Source organism: Denticeps clupeoides, chromosome 2 (assembly GCF_900700375.1).
Source record: "Denticeps clupeoides chromosome 2, fDenClu1.1, whole genome shotgun sequence".
NCBI classification, from domain to species: domain Eukaryota; kingdom Metazoa; phylum Chordata; class Actinopteri; order Clupeiformes; family Denticipitidae; genus Denticeps; species Denticeps clupeoides.
The window spans coordinates 23,267,401-23,286,851 of NC_041708.1; the positions used below are offsets into that span (position 1 = coordinate 23,267,401).

General features: G+C 45.1%; 2 protein-coding genes across 7 annotated transcripts in view; both read left to right on the forward strand.

Moving 5' to 3' along the window:
• Positions 1 to 2,435: 2,435 nt before the first annotated feature.
• On the forward strand, positions 2,436 to 6,171 carry aoc1 (amine oxidase copper containing 1). Its single transcript, XM_028970009.1, has 5 exons — positions 2,436 to 2,540; positions 3,354 to 4,892; positions 5,104 to 5,392; positions 5,475 to 5,607; positions 5,697 to 6,171. The coding sequence occupies exons 2-5, from the start codon at positions 3,356 to 3,358 to the stop codon at positions 5,964 to 5,966; spliced, it is 2,229 nt and encodes a 742-aa protein (XP_028825842.1). The 5' UTR covers positions 2,436 to 2,540; positions 3,354 to 3,355; the 3' UTR covers positions 5,967 to 6,171.
• A 2,872-nt stretch (positions 6,172 to 9,043) lies between these two features.
• Positions 9,044 to 19,451, forward strand: part of slc12a7b (solute carrier family 12 member 7b) — a 40,278-nt gene continuing 29,870 nt past the window's right edge. For 3 of the 6 annotated variants that reach the window (XM_028969993.1, XM_028969995.1, XM_028969994.1), the window contains exon 1: positions 9,044 to 9,312. In XM_028969993.1, the coding sequence (XP_028825826.1) occupies positions 9,177 to 9,312 (136 nt within the window). In that variant the 5' untranslated portion in view covers positions 9,044 to 9,176. Of the gene's footprint in view, positions 9,313 to 15,410; positions 15,765 to 19,451 lie in introns of those variants that run through there. The other 3 variants (XM_028969999.1, XM_028969998.1, XM_028969996.1) reach the window with 3 other exon arrangements.

The window sequence follows — 19,451 nt, forward strand, 5'->3', positions numbered from 1 at the left end:
GATACAGATTATATTTTCATTTGAAAATCTAACAGTTACTGTCACTGAGGCACTCAGGAAGTGCCTGTGTACATCTCTGGATTACAGTATACATACTTTACAAATCAGACCCTGGCAACAAATCGTCTTCCTGCTCCTTATGGCAAAACTTAAACAATTTAAACTATACAAACAATTAAAAATTTACCCGTCTGCATCTGGCCACACCGTACCGGCTGTATCAGTGCTCATCTACATCCTTTCAACAATGTTCTGCACTGATCACGCGCATCTTTGTCGCATCTCTGTTGCATCCGTGTCTGCGGCGAGTCACAAAGCATTAGCAGTAGCAATGCAACAGATGAAAGAAAGGAACCTGGCTGTCCTTTGTTCTTCTGCATAATTATTATTTAAAGGTCCGGTAGGCTCGCCTGCAGAGGTTTCACAAGAGGTCAAATGCTGTAAATGTCAAAATGTCATCCTATAGGAAATGTAAAACTCAGCCAATATCAGCCCAATAACGGAATCTGATACGGCGGTGAAGGGTTTAGTGTGTATGACGGTTTTTGACGCAAAATAAAATAACGATTATAGAAAACTAATCTATCTATCAACCGGATAAATAGTTTTAGATTCGTATTATCTGACCCCAATATAGCTACCAAGACTATTCAATTTAAATGGGTAGTTGGAATGAAGAGGACAATAGGGACTGAATAATTTTGAGGTTAGGAAGAACTAAAGACTTTCGATGAGTGCAAATTTGCATTGACTCATCGAATCTTGATCAACAAAACAGTGGCCAGTTAGTAAATCAAGTATAATTAATAAAACAACTTTCTACCATGCAGATTTGCACCGACTTACAGGCTGATCACACCAGGGGCAGGAAGAAAGGAACTCTCTATGGTTCACACAAAATGCTTATGTGCTATAGGATCAAGCAGTTTTTTAAACATAAATAAATCTGGCATGTTGCCATATGATCAGAAAGTTCCCCCTATAACCAACAAATTTAGTTGACAGAATATTCTATAACAAGACTGGCGATTAAAGATATCAATATTTAGATTTATTATGATACATAATCTTCACAGCTCTACAGATATAGTAAATACAGTTCCTTAATTGACAGAATGACAGAATGATAAAATGAAAATCAATCCAACATGCCCATGCTCGAGTGGCACGTTACCTTCCCTTTTGTATCCTCGATCTGGATCATTTTGGGGGGGTCACAAGACGACCCCCGCAAGTGTTGGAGACCTTTGATGTTGCTATGGTTTGGTTTTAATACTAACATATTTGTTATATCTTAGATCTGTTTAATTTATGTGACAGGGGACATTTAGCCAATGAGAATAAATCTAAACACGCATGTATTGTCATGATACATCCATATACATTGTACTCAAATTTAAACCTAAGGAACACTTATGTTTCCCCCAGAAGTGAGAGGGGCTTCCCCGCTATTCTCAGGGTGACCATTTGATAATAATTGTAAACCTCCGTGGGGGTCAATCACCCGTTCTTTGTTCTTGCGATCATTTGGTAAATTATAGTCTGTGGGACCGATTACATTTCCTGGTTCTCGTTGTTTTTCTGAGGTGTCAGGATGTCCCCTGCTGTGACAGACCTGGTCCTCCCGGGAACCTTACAGAAATTACCGCTGTTACCCTGGTACGGTTGCCGTATTCTGACATTTTCTTCCATGGTACACCTACGACTGTAATTGTGCACAGTTGAATGTAATGACACACGGTTGCTGGATTCTTTCTAGTCCGAGCTATATAACCCCTTGACCGACAGCTATTTGGCAAAGATGCCTTATGAACAGGCCATAGTTTTCACATCTTTAAATTCATTTTAAGGGGTCACGGGCACAGAACAATTCCACAATTTCAGGGAAAGGGATTCCAGGAAGAGAATCCACCGTGTGCAATGACTGAGCTGTCCAGTGTAGACCTTTGTTTGAAGATGGATGTCTGTATATATACTCATTGAGTAAATATGTGTATAAATGCTTACGCTTCCCGAAACTTACAGGGGAGTCTGGGGCTTATTGAGAATGGGACATTAAAAAAAGAGTTTTTGCTTGTGTGGTTTGTGTGTTTGATGATTTTTTTTTTTGTAAGATTAGAAAACCTTTTTGAACATTTTTTTACAGAATTCTTATGGAAATTTGCCATGCTTACTTCACTAACTCAGCTGTATAAAAATATTTAGCTGTTCAAAGTAATCATACAAGCGCCCAGTTTCAAGCAGTACTCAAGGCTTTTGTTTCAAGTGGAAGCAACGGATGAGTTTAATCATCTACAGCATTGAAATTTCAGAATATTTATAACCCCTTCTGATCAGCGCTTAGCCAATCATCTTCCACCCCGCAAAGCAGGGGGTTAATAAAAGCAGAAGAAACAAGAGACGACCGCATTGTTTCTTCTTCTCCATAAGGGCTTCAGTGGAAATTTGCGTTGGCACAGACTGGCTTGACTTGGCTCCTTCCTTCACCACTGGCAGCATACAGCAACTGGAAAAACTTAGTCAGAGAAGGTGCACAGAAGGTAAGTCTCTTCATATTTGCATCTGGAACATTTAGCATTTAATTGTGCAGTTTACTTTGAGTGGTGCCTACGATCTTTAAGGATCTTGCATATGTAGCAAGGGATCAAATTTTATATATAAAAAAAAAAACAGACTGTGAATTAGATTGCTCAGGTCAGTCAGAGATCTCTAATAATATGTCAGAATGTGCATGTGTGCTTTCAATTTAAATCTGCGTGAGTCATTGCAGTATGACAGCACATGTGCACATTCTTTTCAATAACTTACCATGCAAAAAAATACCAAATTACTTTGCATGTGCAAATGTATATAACTATGTATATAACAAAAGAAAATTCACAAGACTTCACAAGCATATAAAACTGTGTAGTTATTAGAGAAAATACCTGGTCAAAGAAAGTTAAACAGGCGGTCCCTGCTGCCTTGGTTGAGCGGGTAGTTCAATTCACAGACGTACAAGAGCCCCGCACTGCACAGTATCTACAGGCTTACATAAAATTTCTTACATAAGAGGATTACAAAACACTGTGAAGCCTGCGGGAAATCATTCGTCAATTTGCTGGGGCTCTAATTGCAAACCCGTTCACAGGTGCACCCTGGGATTTGTAGATTTATTTGTTTCTTTTTAATACATGCACTGAACCGTTATCAGCAGGAGTAGACTTATTTTAATTAAAAGAAAGCTGAACCTATCTGGTGAAACCAGGTAGAGAAAAGCAGGAGCTATGCAGGATCATGGAGTACTTTATTTATTAAGATTTCAGCACATTCTGGTTGAGGTTGACATTTTCTTTACCCGGTTTGTTCTGTAGACATGTGGGTGACCTGGACACTGGTCATCACTTTGCTGGTTGCAACGTCGGTTGCCTCTCGTGGACGAGAGTGGGCTCACCATGGAGCGTCCATGTTCGCTGACCTTACACCCCATGAGCTGCGAGTGGTGAGGAACTACATGCACTCCCATAGTGAGTTCGGCCTGGTCTCAGCAAAGGAGCGGGTGATGAAGAAGAACAGCATCCTCCTCATAGAGCTGCACGTTCCACGCAAGCACGAGGCTCTCCGTGCGCTGGACCGTGGTATGGCCAAGCCCACTCGCCAGGCACGAGTGGTGGTGCAGTTTGGCGACCAGCCGCAGCCCAACATCACAGAGTACATCGTTGGACCTCTGCCGTACCCCATTTCACACGCAATCAAGACCTTCAGGGGCGAGAAGCCCATACGCTTCGAGTCTCGTCCAATCTCCGGAGTGGAGTACAAGCATTTGGTGGAGGTCCTAAAGGATGTCGGCAGGAAGGTTCACAAGCTTCTGCAAGAGAGCACAGGCTTCACCTTTGTCAACTGCACCGACCGCTGCTTGACGTTTTCAGACATCGCACCTCGTGGCCTTGCGCCAGGTGAGAGGAGGACATGGATCATGTTGCAGAAGTTTGTGGAGGGCTATTTCATCCACCCTGTGGGATTCGAGGTCCTAATCAACCACAAGGACCTGGATCCCAAGAAATGGACTGTGGAGAAGGTATGGTACAATGGCCAATACTTTGACAGCCTGGAAGAGTTAGTGGAAAAGTATGAGAAAGGGACAATTGCAAAGTATAAGCTACCTGAGCATGACGAGCAGGACCTGTACTCAACATTTATACCGCGTGGCCATGGAAATACGCGTACAGACATCCATGGCCCGAAGCTTGTGGAGCCACAGGGTCCACGATACCAGGTAGACGGTAATTTTGTGGAGTACGCCGGATGGTCTTTTGCCTACCGAGTGCGTTCCTCTGCCGGCTTGCAGATCTTTGATTTGCGTTTCAACGGCGAGAGGGTAGCTTATGAGGTCAGCCTTCAGGAAGCCATCGCCTTTTACTCCGGAGATTCTCCGGCTGCCATGCAGACCAAATACATTGACGCTGGCTGGGCCATGGGCACCTCAGACTATGAGCTGGCACCCGGCATTGACTGCCCTGAAATCGCCACCTTCAAGGACACTTATCATTTCTACGACACTGACAAGCCAGTGCGGTACCAGAATGCCCTCTGCATCTTTGAGATGACAACTGGAATGCCTCTCAGGAGGCATTTCAACAGTGACTTCAACGAAGGTTACAACTTCTTCGCCGGCCTGGAGAACCACGTCTTGGTCTTTCGGACCACGTCAACCGTCTACAACTACGACTACATCTGGGATTTCTACTTTTATCAAAATGGGGTGATGGAGTCACGAGTCAGTGCCACTGGTTATATACATGCCACTTTCTTTACTGACAACGGACTGAACTATGGCACCAAGGTTTACAGTTACGTACTCGGGAACCTGCACACGCACCTTATTCACTACAAGGTCGACCTTGACATTGCAGGTGAGTTAAGTACCATCTAATAAGTATGTACCAGTATGTGAAAACTTGTGTGAAAAGTTCATATTTAACAGAAAGGTTTAACAGGACACGTTACATGCTAATGTAATGCTAATGCTAATATATTCGATTCTAGTAAGGGTAACACTATTTAACCCATATTGAATAATCTGATGTGTACTTCAGTTCTGGTGCTTCTGTATTGACTTACTAGGACGTGAAAACAGCTTTGAAACGATAGACCTCAAGTATGTCAACTTCACCAATCCCTGGAGCCCAGAGCACACGATAAAGCAGGCCATCATGCAAAAAACTCAGCATAAGACGGAGCGCAGCGCTGCGTTTCGATTTGGCAAGAAGTTCCCCCGATATCTGCACTTTTACAGTCCCAACGCTAAGAACAAGTGGAACCACAATAAGGGCTACCGCATTCAATTCAACTCTCACGCCCACAGTGTGCTTCCCAGGGGGTGGAGGGAGGAAAACGGAATCTCCTGGTCGAGGTAACCGCAGAGCAGCACCCGTTTAATGACGTACCAACATAGCCATGTACAGGTATGACCTCCCTCTGTCCAATGTTGGCAGGTATCCTCTCGCGGTCACAAGGCACAAGGATAGCGAACTGACCAGCAGTAGCATCTACACCCAAAACAACCCATGGGAGCCTGTTGTTTCCTTTGAGGACTATATTCGCAACAACGAAAACATTGAAAATCAGGTGAAATTGAGTAAAGATTCCGTTAAAACAAACCATTCTTAATATTTCTGTTCCTATCGGTTTATTTAATGTCACTGGATGTGTTTTAGGACCTGGTTGCCTGGGTAACTGTTGGATTCCTTCACATACCGCACTCTGAAGACATTCCCAACACAGCGACACCCGGAAATGCCGTGGGCTTCTTCCTGCGCCCTTTCAACTTCTTTGATGAGGACCCCTCGCTCTCGTCCCGCAGCACTATAATTGTCCGGCCGGGCAAGGATCATAAACCTGTGGTTCAGAGGTGGACCCCGGAGGTCATAGGTCACTGTGTGACAGACAAGCCGTTCTTCTACAATGGCACTTTTTCTGGCATCTGAACGGGCGGCATATGAGAGGACAGCTGTGCGCCCTGTAAATACCATGCTGACTTTGATGCTCTTCCAAGAACTCTAAAACCATACGAAAAAACACATGTGGCATTTAATGTGCATGAAAAGTAAAAGTGGCATTGTGTTGAAAATCACTTTTGCTCAATCACTCTGTACGTTTTCTATGAGTGTCAAATAAATAAGTTCAAAAACATGTTCTGATGACATAGGCGTCATTTAAATCATCCTGTGCTACACCCAGGGACTTTTAAGATTAGGTTTCCCACATCAGGCTTAACTCATCGTCTGGGTTGTCACTGGAAACGAGGCCAATCATTTACAACAGTGCACAAGGTATCCATGGTGGGGTGTTAACTTCTCTAAAAATCCAGGATGCAGGAAGTCGGATCCGCCTGACCCATTGAGCCCAGCAAGAATGTGTTAACGCAGACTGGTGTGCGTTTCGTTAACAAGCCCAGAACATGTGGAAAATCGGACACCTAAGCTACTGCCCCTGAGATCTGTGTTTGTGTGAAGGTTATGCTGCACTGGATGCCCTACTCATGATACATACACCCTCAAACTTGTACTAAATAATCAGAAACATTTCAGGATTTGTCGAGAGCAGCACTGGGCTGGAAGTTCCCAGATCTGAAGCTTCACCGTGTGAAGATATGTGGTTGCCGCTCAGGCTGTGGGTTTTACAGTTTTTAGCCATTGTCCGTCCACATATTTACCGAAGCGAATGTGTGGGTCTGTACGCATGTTAAGTCCCCCAGGAAAGGACAGAAAAGAGGGTTTTATGACATAGAGGTTGAAGAAGGGGGGACCAGGATTCCTGTGGCCCACCGTGGCAACGGTGACCTGTCTGATAACACAGTCAGAACTCTTATATTTTAACTCTATATTATATTGTATCTATTATATTTTAACTCTAATATTTTATTTTAAAGCTGACCAAATCAGTTCAGAAGTATATACAGCATATCTTTTTCGCCCCAGATTATTATATGTTCAGCTTTGCGCTTTTTTGCAATGGGTAACATGTGCGGCCCAGAGAGCCAACATTGTGAAAAATACAAGCAATGACTTACCTAATAATACCTAATTCAAATTAGGAACAATGGGGATTAAATGAAAGCTGAGAAACATCACAAAGGCCACGAACGACCATTTCAATGTGGGACAAACTGCTCTTGCCAAGACTGACAAGGTCCATTTTAAACTCATTCACGTGTGCGCCAAAAAAACAGATTACTGCTGTGTGAGAAGGAAATTTTATTTGCCTACTGTGCCATGAGTAATTTGTTCCCCAATCTGTTTGAATAGAAAATGGTCATGCAAACAATATTTTTGGTTTGCATGGGTTTGTTCATCTGCAGAGGTGCAGCAATATATATTCTTCTTTCTTGTATTTAATTGTTTTATCTAGCACACAATTCTAATGCTTTCTTTACCTTTACAGTGAAATTGAATGTCCTGTTATCTCAACAACTTTTTAATAATTTGACTTTGCACAATCATTAATAATTACCAAAGCACAATCGAGTAAAACCTTTCAATAATTCAATAATAGAGTTTGATTAGATGGGGTCCACTGCCTGGGTCAGCCAGTGGGCCGCCGCAGCTGCAATGCAGTGATGTAGGACGCCACCTAGTGGTCACAGCTTTTAAACACGGCAACACAAGGTTTAGGATATTCCAGATTGCAGATTTAAGATTGTACAGTCTTGCTGAACCAGGGAGAGAGGGATTGTGAACAGACAACATATATATAGTTTTACTTTTAAAATACCATTGCATTTTCATTAAACGTGTGTGTTTTGTTTCCTTGTTGCTCCTCACAGCAACAAGAACCGAGGATATACGGAGACGACACCCACCAAGTGAGGACCTTGTGCACCTTTCCAAATAAAGCAAGCTTTCCCCTTCGGCCTTCTGACTCAGCAGGCTAAGAGCACGGTGAGCTTATTTCAGCCACATTATTAGCCTCATCCAGAAATAGATATAAGATTTTTTTTTCTCTCCAGGGTCTAATTCTGAGCAGAGGAAAAACACATTTTTTCCACTAATCTATGGTGTAAGATCTGCGCTTGCTAGGGCTTAATTGTTTGGCTCACTGCGAGTCTTTCCATTTTAACTGTACAGCCACACCCCCGTCTACGCAAAGACAATTAAAGTCATTTAGAAACCCAGCTTGTCAACAGGCCCGTTTACTATTTTCTTATATATTTATAGAATTTTATACCTTTTATTTTGATTTCATTGGTAAGCAATTGAGAATTTCATGGCTGCCCAAGGGTGATGCAGAGGACAGGTTTCGTTGTGTCACCATGTGCTGTGCCACAGTGCTTCACAATGACAATCACTTCACCTCCTTCCCTTTTGTAGCACAGAATTTTCATTTAAAATCAATTTCCATGTGTTTGCATTTTACTTGACAAGTTTGTCAAGAAATATATGTCGTATAAACTCTTTATAATCATTAATGTCCATTAATTGAAAGACATTTCTAACGTAGAGGTTTTTTTTTTTATTAAATACATACATGTGTATTTACCATCTTCATTCGGTTTTACTTTACACAGCGAACTCAATCGTCATGTTGCCCACCTATGAACATTAATTCATGTCCGGAAAGCTGCTGTAGAGGCTGCACATGCGCAATGGCCGAGTTCTGATCATACGTAGGTAACAGGCAGTGTTTTGGTCTCGAGCAAATGGTTCATTCGGTGAATGGGTACAAATGGTTCTTTCCTGTGCTCGTGCGGTCTGCTTAATTAGCCATTTAAAAGACGAAAGGCTGTTAGCATTGCCAGCGTGTCCATGCAATCAAGACTCGTGTGGGCTTGTCGCGTTTCGTTCAAATGATTCTATCGCCGGAGCTGTAATTGTGAATCGCAGTAAAGAGTCGTTTGGGTCAAACCGAACGACTCGGATCTTTCACGGGAGCCAAGAGATTCCAGTTCGAGAACCGTCCGTTCCTTCGTCCCGTTGACCACGCCCATGTTATTCTCATTTGTTTTGAACGGCATCATTCAGCCAATGAGACGCGAGGTGGGGTAGACCCCGCCTCCCGGGTAATCAACCCACGGGTCCTGCACGCTTGTGTCCCCCCGGTTTTAAGCCGCTGGGTATGAATCACGGCGCAAAGCCGTCTGATCCCCGAAGGGCTTCTGTTGACCAGGACGGTCCGGTGGCGGACGGCGCTGGACAAACATGACCGAGCGGTTCCTGGTCACCCCCGTGGCCCTGGCCGGCGGAGTCCACGCCGAGCCGGCACCTGAGCAGTCCGGGGGGCAGCCGCACGACGCGGTGCCGATCCTGGAGTACAGCAGGGAGCCCAACAGATATGGTGAGGCGACTTTACTCCAACTCTACTCAGCAAACCGCTCGCCTGTATATGTTTTTTTTTATTTTATTTGTGGTCATACTTTGTCAGTTAAATACCATCTTAAATGGGATAAAATTGCGTCCACTGGTTAGGGTTGTCTGGTGTTTTAGGTCTTCTGCTCAGGCAGGGTTTGGTGGAAGGAGGTCCAGTTCCTGTGGACTGTAAGTCCTGTTAATGTCTTTTTCCTTCAGATCAGTCTCAGTAACCAGTAATTGCAATGAAATGAAGTCCCATTTTTACGGGGCATTTACATTATTTTGCAACGCGTTTTATACTCGCTGCCAAAGTGATAAAGCATTCACTAAAGCTTTATTACACATGCATATGCGTAATTATTCTTATCATCTACAGTTACTACTTGGTAGTCAAAAAAAGGAAGAAAGAACTGAGCAAACTATTTCGTTTTCCTCACACCACAAGATATTTTCTCCTCAGTTCCGGGAATAATTGCACAGTTGAGTGAGCTTCTGGATGCTCTAGAGTTTGATTTGGGAATATAATTACTTACATTTACAGTATTTATTAGACGCCCTTATCCAGAGCGACTTACAATCAGTATTTACCGGGACAGTCACTCTGGAGACACTCAGGGTTAAGTGTCTAGCTTGGGGACACAATGGTAGTTAGTGGGATTTGAACCTGGGTCTTCTGGTTCATTGGCGAGTATGCTACCACCCTGTAGTATAGTATAGTATAGTATACTGTAATATAGTATAGTTTTGTGTATTATATTATATTATATCATAGTATAGTATATCATAGTATAGTATAGTACTTGACATACAGGTCTTGTGAAGCTCGTGAAATTTTTGCTTTCAATTTTTTTTACGCTCACGGGTCATTTAAAAAAATAAAAAAAAAACACAGAGGGAGTCTTGACCCACCCACACGTCATTTTAATAATGCATAACTCATTTCGTTTGCGGCGTCGTCAGTCATAGTCGCACCTATCGGGTGACCATCTGGCTCGTCCCTTTCTGCCCTGTGTCCGTGGCCAGGATGCCCTGCGGATGTCTGCGTTGCCGTGGTGCGGCCTTCTCCCCTCCGTGCCTCTTTTTGTCTCCCCTCTGCCGATCCAGAGCGCAATAACCGCACTTATCTGTCACCCTATCCCTCCTGGGGGGGATGGGGGGGGTACTGAACATGTTTATCTCTGACGCTCCATAAATACCTCACGCACGTTTACGGGGCTGAGAGGGCCAGGGGCTGCGGTGTACATTTCCGTGGCTCTCTATTTGGAGGGGACAGCTGACTCTGGCATCTCGGGGTCACGCGTGCATCTTCTTATCCGCGGCCCTGCGGACACCTGGCCACTCAATTATACGGAAGAACCGCTGGTGCCACGCGTGTGAACGTGCAACGAAGCGATAACAACAACGCGTAACAGAGCTTGCTGTTATACGGTCAAGTGAATCAGACACCAGTGGGCTCTAGTTGTTTGTGTAAAACTCTTTTGGTAGAATTAAATTGTAAAATGATTGTAATCATTTTGGTCACAAAAGTACCAACATGTCCAATTACGAGAAGGTAAATCTTTATTGTCACCGTCACGTTTCGAGGAACAACGAAATTTAAGGTGCAGACGACTCGGTGCGAGGCACGTAGTGAAATTATTAATGTGACGTTGACAGACGAGCTATTAAGAATGATTTTGAATCTGGGAAGCCGTTTTGAACGAGCTTGGCGCGCGTCCTTGTGTGTACGTGTTCGTACCGCGGACTCTCCACCGTAGGCCCGTCGCGGGCCTTGTGTTCCCTGGATGCACGTGGGCCCGCGTGTCGCCATTTTCAGAAATCCTCCCCAACGCGGCCTCCTTTTGAGGCGCCACCTTCCCTCCCGGCCCTTCTCCTCCTTCATTTTTTTGGTGTTTATACGCAGCAGGTATTCGCTCCGGCATCGTGCTGGCTCTCCGCCTTTCTCAGCGTATCCAATTTCAGGTTTGCCGGTCCGAATTTATTTACGCAATAATAGTCGCTGACCGCGTGTGACAGCGTGTATCTGCAAGATCTGTCAATATGGCAGAAAGTGCTGTGTGTGCAGGGTTTTATTGGCTCGATGGGGTGGACAAACTGGCCAGGAATAACCAGCATCCAGGGTGTTTTATTCCCTACGGAATAGAAACGTTATTTTTTATAATATTTCATGGACTCGTAAAAATCATTAAATAACAAGCGTTGGTGGTTATGACAACCTCACATATGCAAACCTTATTTTTTTTTTGTGCATCTTATGTGCAAACTTCTCTCTTAATCATGATGACAGCAGATAGTTCCTATTTTGCATGTGTGTTGCATAAGAGAAAGATGGCGGTCACATGACACTCCCCAGTCCCACAGATGAGTGGAGAACGCGCTGGGTGCTGCGACGTTTCAGCGGCCCGCAGGACATTTCCGTGCATTTCAAGAACGTCTTGCACCCTAAGATTAGGGAAGACAGACACAGAAGACAGACTGTGATACAGGCCGTTAACAGATTTGAGATCTAGGGTGGCTTGTGTTCTGCTGCTTCGGCGTTCCTTCTTGCACTAATGTGCTGCTGCCCGGCCCAAGTTTTCTTCAGTGTGTGGAAAAAGCCTGCAAAACAGGAAATCTTACAAAACAACTATTAGGAAATTCTGTTAAAAAAGAAAAAACATTTTACAGAGACTCACTTGAGAATTACCTTTGGTTTCCACCAAACATTATCTAGCACAGAATTCTAATGCTTTCTTTACCTGTACAGTAACTTTTTAATCTTTTGACTTTTGCACAATTTACCATTTGTTTTTAGTTCTGTTTTCTTTTCCACATGTGAAATGTAATGGAAAGGGGTTTAAATTATTGTTGGTTTGCATCGGAAAACCCTGTCCCGATCTAGCCTGCACTGGTACAAAGCAGTCGAATTCATGAAATGCGCGGATCCGGTGTGGCCACAAGGGGGCAGCAGTGCGCCTTCCTTTTTTTTTCTTTTTTTTTTTTTTTTTAAGTCTTCAAGTTTAGAAATGAAATATGAAATTGTAAACTCTGAGGTTTGCTGGCCATATCTGGCAACCATGTAAATCATGTGACGAAAAAACAAAAATTGAGGCCTAATTACATCCCATCTTTCAATAGGGAAAAGTATTCACCGGGAACGTCCTGATACAGAATTGAATCAAGTGGATGTGAAAAGAAGTCCTCTCACTATTGGTGTACGGTTACCGGGTTATTCATCTGTGTGGGAAAACACTGGTCATAGGCGGTGGCACACATATTTTATATTATGTTACAGTACAGATGGCTTTATATAAATTTAGGGCAGGGTAATGTTCAGAATGAAACATTACCCTGAAATGAAACGTTTTCCATTTGGGGAAAAAAAAACCATGCCAGAGTAAAAAAAATAAAATCAATACAAATGTATAAAATGTTGTTTTACAATCTCTAGAATTAAGTAATAATAAACTGGAGGTCATGCTGCACCGTGAGATGGTAGTAGCCTAGTGTGTAACACACTCGCCTGTGAACCAGAAGACCCAGGTTCAAATCCCACTTACTACCATTGTGTCCCTGAGCAAGACACTTAACCCTGAGTGTCTCCAGGGGGACTGTCCCAGTAACTACTGATTGTAAGTCGCTCTGGATAAAGGCGTCTGATAAATGCTGTAAATGTAAATGCGAGATGTTGCCGCTGGTGTGATATGACCTTACGGAGATGCATGTACGGCGCTCCAGCTCTATTTTAGGCAGACTGTACAGTATGTAAACTTTGGGCATTTATGCGGCATCTGTTATGACTGGAAGGAACATGCCTAAATCAGGCCGAAAGCAATAACACCCTCGAGACGCCCGCCGAACTCTGTAGTCAAGTCGTGATTACAGGCCTTGGACTCACCTTCATGCAAACTAGCTGGTTTTCCCAACCCTGAAATTTACTTTCCAGGCACGTGCCATCAAGAAATGACTCAGGCAGAGAGAGCAAAGCATCGCTTCCAAATGATCAGTCTGGGATGGTCGTAGAGACATCGACATGTTGCCTAGTGGACGTCACAAGATATTCATTATTAATTGCCATTTATTGATGTGTTTTCACGGAATCAGTGTATGAAAGTTAAACCGTCATGTAAACGAGAGCCCTTGGGTATTGACTTTTTGGTTTGTTTAATTTGGGCTTCTGTACACTGGAACAGTAGCTTTCAGAAACCACAAGGTGGCGATATAAAAGGCAGGCAGCTTCACCTAGTGGCGATTCCTTTACTGCTATCAGAAAAACACAATATATTGATATATCTGCTTCATGCTTATTGGCGTGGAATTGATGTGGTTTGATCCTAGTAGTTTAAAGGCAATTGGAAGGTTCCATTCTCTTTCAGGATGCTGATGCGCGTCGTCCACGCCCGTCCGCTGTGCCCCGAGGATGCAGTAGAAACTCGATCTCGCTGCGGCCCTCGGCGAGCCCTGAATCGCTATTCTGGGGCGAGCTCCACAGCGCTGCGCTCCGTATTGTCCTCTAAGGTTTCACATGGAAGGCGTGAGACTCGCCGTCTCCAGCCTCACCGGTGCTCTACAGGACGGGTTGAAAGGTCTTGACGTGCAGATTTTCTCTTGTTTCCCATGCCCTCACCTCCCACTCTTAGCCCCCTCCAGCACGAGCCAAGTCCTTCCTGATTGCAAATTCCACCAGCCTTCAGCCTCGGGCTCTTTGGTTTGCGTGAGATCGCCAGAGCTGCAACTTAGATGCAGACATTCAAAGATCGTCGTCTCTGTTCCCAGCAGCCGGATCGAGTGTTTTTAATGCACGGCAATACCATAATATACCTGAGAATTTAGCGTGAGTGGGAGCAGGCGTGGCAGATGGTCAGACCGGTCCCTCTTCGATCGTTTACAGTTGGGGAGCCAGCTCACGGCCGAGTGAGGTTTTATTGTGCCGCTCCTCCCGCCGGTGCGCCGTTTCATGCACTTCTCAGTGCTGCTGTTCCGCGTTACATGATCTGTTTAACGTAATGCACATCCCTCTCAGGCCTTTCAAAAATCAAACTAGACCTTTGACGGATCGAAATTCAGTCTTGCCGAATTGAATTAGGGCTTCTCTGAAATGCACACATTATGGCCTGCGAGACAGTCTCGCAACATTTCGGCATTTTCCTGGAGTTTCGTGGGGACCCAGGGAGCCTTTTCACAGGTTCTGCACCCTCGTGCACGCTCGCCCGTTTGAGCCGGCAGCGCGGGAAACTTGTCACAGATGTAGATGTAGATTCGCCTCCATGACATTAGACCTGGTGTTGCCTGGGTGCCAGTAGTCTAGTTGGTAAGGCACTGGAGTGACGTGCCATCGTTCCCAGCCCTAAAACCCTCCGTTTTCCACAATGTCGCGGCAATAAAAAATGTTTAAAAGTCCCAGCCTGGTCCGAGTGTCCGGTTACGTAACGGTTTACTCGCCCTTCTGGACGCGGAGCAAGCAGACACGCATCGGGGTCACCTCGTGCCAGCAATTGATTTTCGGGTGTCACGGCGCGGTACAGAGAGAGTCAAGGTGAACTACAGAAGTTCCTTCGCGGCCCTTCGCTGCACCGCAACAGGCCGGCTTGACGGCCGTGCGGAGTGTGAAAGTTGTGTGGTGCACCAACTCCATTATCACACAAAGAGGTCTCGGTCCAAACTCTCCTTCTAAACAAAACTTTTTTTTTTTTTTTTTTTTTTTTTAAACCTAAATGAGAGGTTGGGGCTTCGAGAATTCAGGAAAAAAAAAAAAAAAAAGAATTCGGAATGAAAGAATTCTTCCTTTTTTACATTTTGCACAGTCGTACAAGATCCAACCGCAGTCCGTGTGCTGTGACGGCTCTAAACATTTTGGAAAATTCCTTGCCACAAGTTTGAAAGCTTAAAATGTGATTAGTGGCCTATAACTTGCGCATGCCAGTTAATATATTAGTATTTCAACCTTTTTTTGTGCACGAGCGTAACCCCTGTGTTGGAGGGAAGCCACGTCTCCGTGGAAAGGAAGCTCGGTGCAGGCACAGGCGTCGCTGATAGTGGGGGGAGGAGGTGGCCCGGACGTCTGCTTATGGAGCTTGGCCCAGAGGGCGGGGCTCCACCATACGCTGTATTTGTCTGGGTTCTGGTCACATGAGGCGCCCGGTATCCAAGCGATAGGAGCGAAACGGAGACGCTCAAAACCCACCAGAGGCAAGGAGCCGCGGGGGTGAGGGAGTGAGTGTGCGAAACAGAAAGAGAGAGAGAGAGAGAGAGAGAAAGCAAACAGCGTCAGAAAGAGAGAGAGAGATAAGGAAGGAGTGTGGGGAGGAAGGAGAAGTGCACGGAGAGAGGCACATGGTGTAAAAATGCCCACAAACTTCACGGTGGTTCCTGTGGGCGACAGGAGGAACGCGTCCGAGGAGGATCCAGATGACAACAACGTGCTGAGGGAGGAGGAGGAGGAAGAGGCGGAGACCCCAGGTGAGCTGTGTGGCCATGTTAACCTGGTGGCTCTGAAGTCGTCGTGTTTTTTGCCGTTTTCCTAACGGCCACATGACCAGAGGAAGGAAGGCTCACGGTTTGTTTTTGGCTGTGCTGGCGTTTTCTCGTCCTGCGTTAGCTCTGTTCATCTCTGCGAGCGTAGTTGTTATCTTTCTTGTGCAAATCCTCAAAGGTTTTTGCGTAGTGTTGCAACAACCACCTTCAAAGATTGCAATATTGTCCCACGTCCCCCATCAAATCGTCTTCGAACTAATATGGCAGGGTCGTTGGGTGCATTCTCATATTTCTCTGGACTCCTCGGGTACCCCAAAACGGTGATTTAATGCCCCAAGCCTTTTTTTTTTTTCCAGAGTTTCACGATGCTCGGGCAGGCCTGCTTCCCCCTTTTAATTGCCACCATGGTGTGCAATTACAGCCTGGGGTTTACAGACTCGCGCCTTATGGGAGTTATGTAAGCGCGCCGATGCAGCCGGGGCCCCGCCCCTCCCCTCCCGCCTGTCTGCCGAGGTGGAGTCATGTGCCGGTCATTGATATTGATTGGTGTGTTTTTGTTTGCTGTCGGTTCGTTCCGGATCAGCGCTCGTCCGCACCATGCGCGTTTGAACCCACGCCCCAAGAGTCCCGTTCAGTTGCAGGCTTGGTGTTTTGCGCTTTTTTTTTTTTTTTGTTTTTTTTTTTTCTTGAGTGCGGCCACACCCTCTGATCATTTGGGAAAGAGCGTGGAACATGACATCTGTGTTAAATTATTCCCGAGCTTCAGCAAAAAGACCAACCCGGAGAAAACCGGACAAAATTGAATGACTGGTCGTCTCTGTCGTGCGGTTTGGTGATTTTTTATTATTTTTTTTTTAATAGTAGAACACTGGGGGGAAAAAACATTCGGCATCGCTGCCAAGATAAACATTACTTACCCTGTGACACACACTGAAATAAATACAGATTTCCGAGCTTTCCTGACAGCTTGATATTTTAAGGAATGTTGTCCAGGTTTTATTTATTTCCACGGCTCACACTAGCCCGTGAACCGGAAGACACAGGCTCAAGGCCCACTCACTGTCCCCCTGAGCAAGAGACTCATCCCTGAGTGTCCCCAGTGGGACTATCCCGGTCACTACTGGTTCTCTTGATGTAAACGTCTGAGCAAAACTATTTGGCATTAACACCATGTTCACACCATGCACTTAGTGTTTGTTTCATTTCCGTCCCCTTGACGTGACCCTTTAACAGAATGTTTTGGTTTAATGCACAGAATTTAGCATTAGCATTAGCATGGGTGGAGCCCATTTACAGCTGTGCTTCCTAAAGTTCATCGAAGGTGTAAACTGAACAACGTCCAAACTTTGAGGCAAACAGCACATTGCGAGCGTGTTATTCAAGATGAATTTACACTAAGAGGCACAGTTCAGCTGAATCAGTCCAGTAGCAGTGGCCGGGGTCGTGGTTTTAAAAGCTACGATTCTTCTCCTCCCGATGGCTTTTAAACTCACGCACAAGCAAGTCAGGCGTGCGTCAGCTCTTAAGGGCTTTATTTATTCTCCGCTTGTCTTCTGGTTCCCTGAGGCTTTAGTGGTTTTTAAAGAAATTTGCCGTGTGTGTGTGTGGGGCAGTGGTGGCCTAGCGGTTAAGGAAGCGGCCCCGTAATCTGAAAGTTGCCGGTTCGAATACCGATCTTCCAAGGTGCCACTGAGGTGTCACTGAGCAAAGCACCGTCCCCACACACTGCTCACCGGGCGCCTGTCATGGCTGCCCACTGCTCACTCAGGGTGATGGGTTAAATGCAGAGGACAAATTTCACTGTGTGCACTGTGTGCTATGCTGCTGTGTATCACATGTGACAATCACTTCACTTTATTATATTATTATTATTTATTATATATATATATATATATATATATATAAAAATGTCATTCACATGCTACACATGTCTGCAGCCGGCCAGATGGTGCAATTCTCCTTCTCTGAATTAAACCTGACTGTCCTGTCCTGTGAGTTTTTACATCGCCCAGAACGTATATATGGAAGATGACTATTAGAGCTTCCGCCGAAATGTTACTGGGTGTGTTATTTTACCGGTTTAGGACAAGAACCGAGTTAAACAAGCTGCCTGCTTGCAGGGGTGTTGGTAGTCTAGTGGGTAAGACACCCGCCTAGGAACCAAAATACTACAGTTACAGGTTCAAACCCCACTTACTACCAATGTGTCCATGAGGATGACCCTTAGGGGGACTGTCCCCGTCACTGCTGATTGGCTGATTAATGTTGTGAATGTAACGTAAACGGGATCTTTTAGCATGAAAGTATCCCTCCGGTTACCCTGGATTCCAAAGTATCTCCCTCTCCCCTCGCTCACCCGCCTTATCGCGGTGTGCGAGCCGGGGATTGTGCAATGCACATTAGGAGTGTTTGTGTGATGAATTGGGAGGGTACCGGGGGGAATGTTGAGAACGGAAGACATATGGCCGCTGTTCTCCATTTAAATAGAAATTAGGCCATTAATCTTTTATTCGGTTAACAGACGTGACGTGGATCTCCCTTTAACAAACCCGTAGGTGAGGGTTGCGGTTCACAAGTCCGGAGCGCGCGCGGCCTCTGGGATGGCAGCAAGATGTATAGAGGCGGTTCTTCGTATGTCCTTCAATGCCCGACCCAAACAAAGTTATTCAAGCGAAGATACGCCGTTAAAGTTTCTGCTGATGCTCATCCCTATTTCTAAGGATTGGACGGTGAGTTATTTGGCAGCTTGCTGAATCCGAATGGCCTTGAATATGGCAATCTGAGCTTCATGAGCGCACACCCGCCGTTTCTTTCCAACCCTGTTGTGGGCTGTGCAGATGATAACCGCAGGGTTTTTTTTTTTTTTTTTGCAAGTTATAATTAATGTTACAAATTACACCTGACATTGTGCCAGGGGCAGCTGGAGCCAAGCACAAGGCTATAATAACCCCTGGATCGGTGCCGGTCCATCACCATGAGAAAACAGAGGATCACAGGAAACATGGGATCGAGGGGAGTACGTTGTGGCACACACACCCTGACGAGCGGTGCAGTATCGATAGCTAGCCGGGCGTTTTTTCACGGACTGCGTGCAACGTGCGGGCTACAAGCAACTGTAGGGATATGGAGGAGGAATGAAGCAGACACAACTTCACGCTGTACCTGGGCGTCCAGAATGGGGAGGTGCGGCACGTGGGAGGTTGTGTCAGGCGTATGCACAGGCTCCACCCATTTTAAACATTGTTTATATAAAGGTAATAAGAGTTAATCTTCTGGGCGTCAGAAATAATTACACGTAAGGAAAAATGGCTGGTTGCTTTTCCCGGTGAAAGGTCCCAGGGAAACCAGTCACGATAGCGCTGTTTTATTCTCATTTGAGAAAATGTTTATCCTATTAAAAGGGAGACAATGGATTTGCAATTTTGATTTTTCTCTCTTTATTGTCTCTTTGTTTATTTCTGCAAAATCCAAAAGATCCGCTTGATGTGAAGTTAGTCTTGTTTAGCACCACAATATTGTTATCCAGTCTTTTAATAATAATTCCGTTGACCAGTATACCACTGGACTCATTGCTGTGTAAAATTTGTGACTGTGTGAAAGGTCACACTTCAGCCATGTTTGTTCTAACTTTTGTAGTCTTTGTTTCGCACTCAACACGCCACCACACACACA

What these genes read in the sequence shown, in the direction of transcription:
- aoc1 (XM_028970009.1), top strand. Translation starts at nt 3,356, where the DNA reads ATGTGGGTGACCTGGACACTGGTCATCACTTTGCTGGTTGCAACGTCG. An exon ending in GGTCGACCTTGACATTGCAG is followed by an intron (nt 4,893 to 5,103) that starts GTGAGTTAAGTA and finishes TTGACTTACTAG; the next exon opens with GACGTGAAAACAGCTTTGAA. An exon ending in ACGAAAACATTGAAAATCAG is followed by an intron (nt 5,608 to 5,696) that starts GTGAAATTGAGT and finishes GATGTGTTTTAG; the next exon opens with GACCTGGTTGCCTGGGTAAC.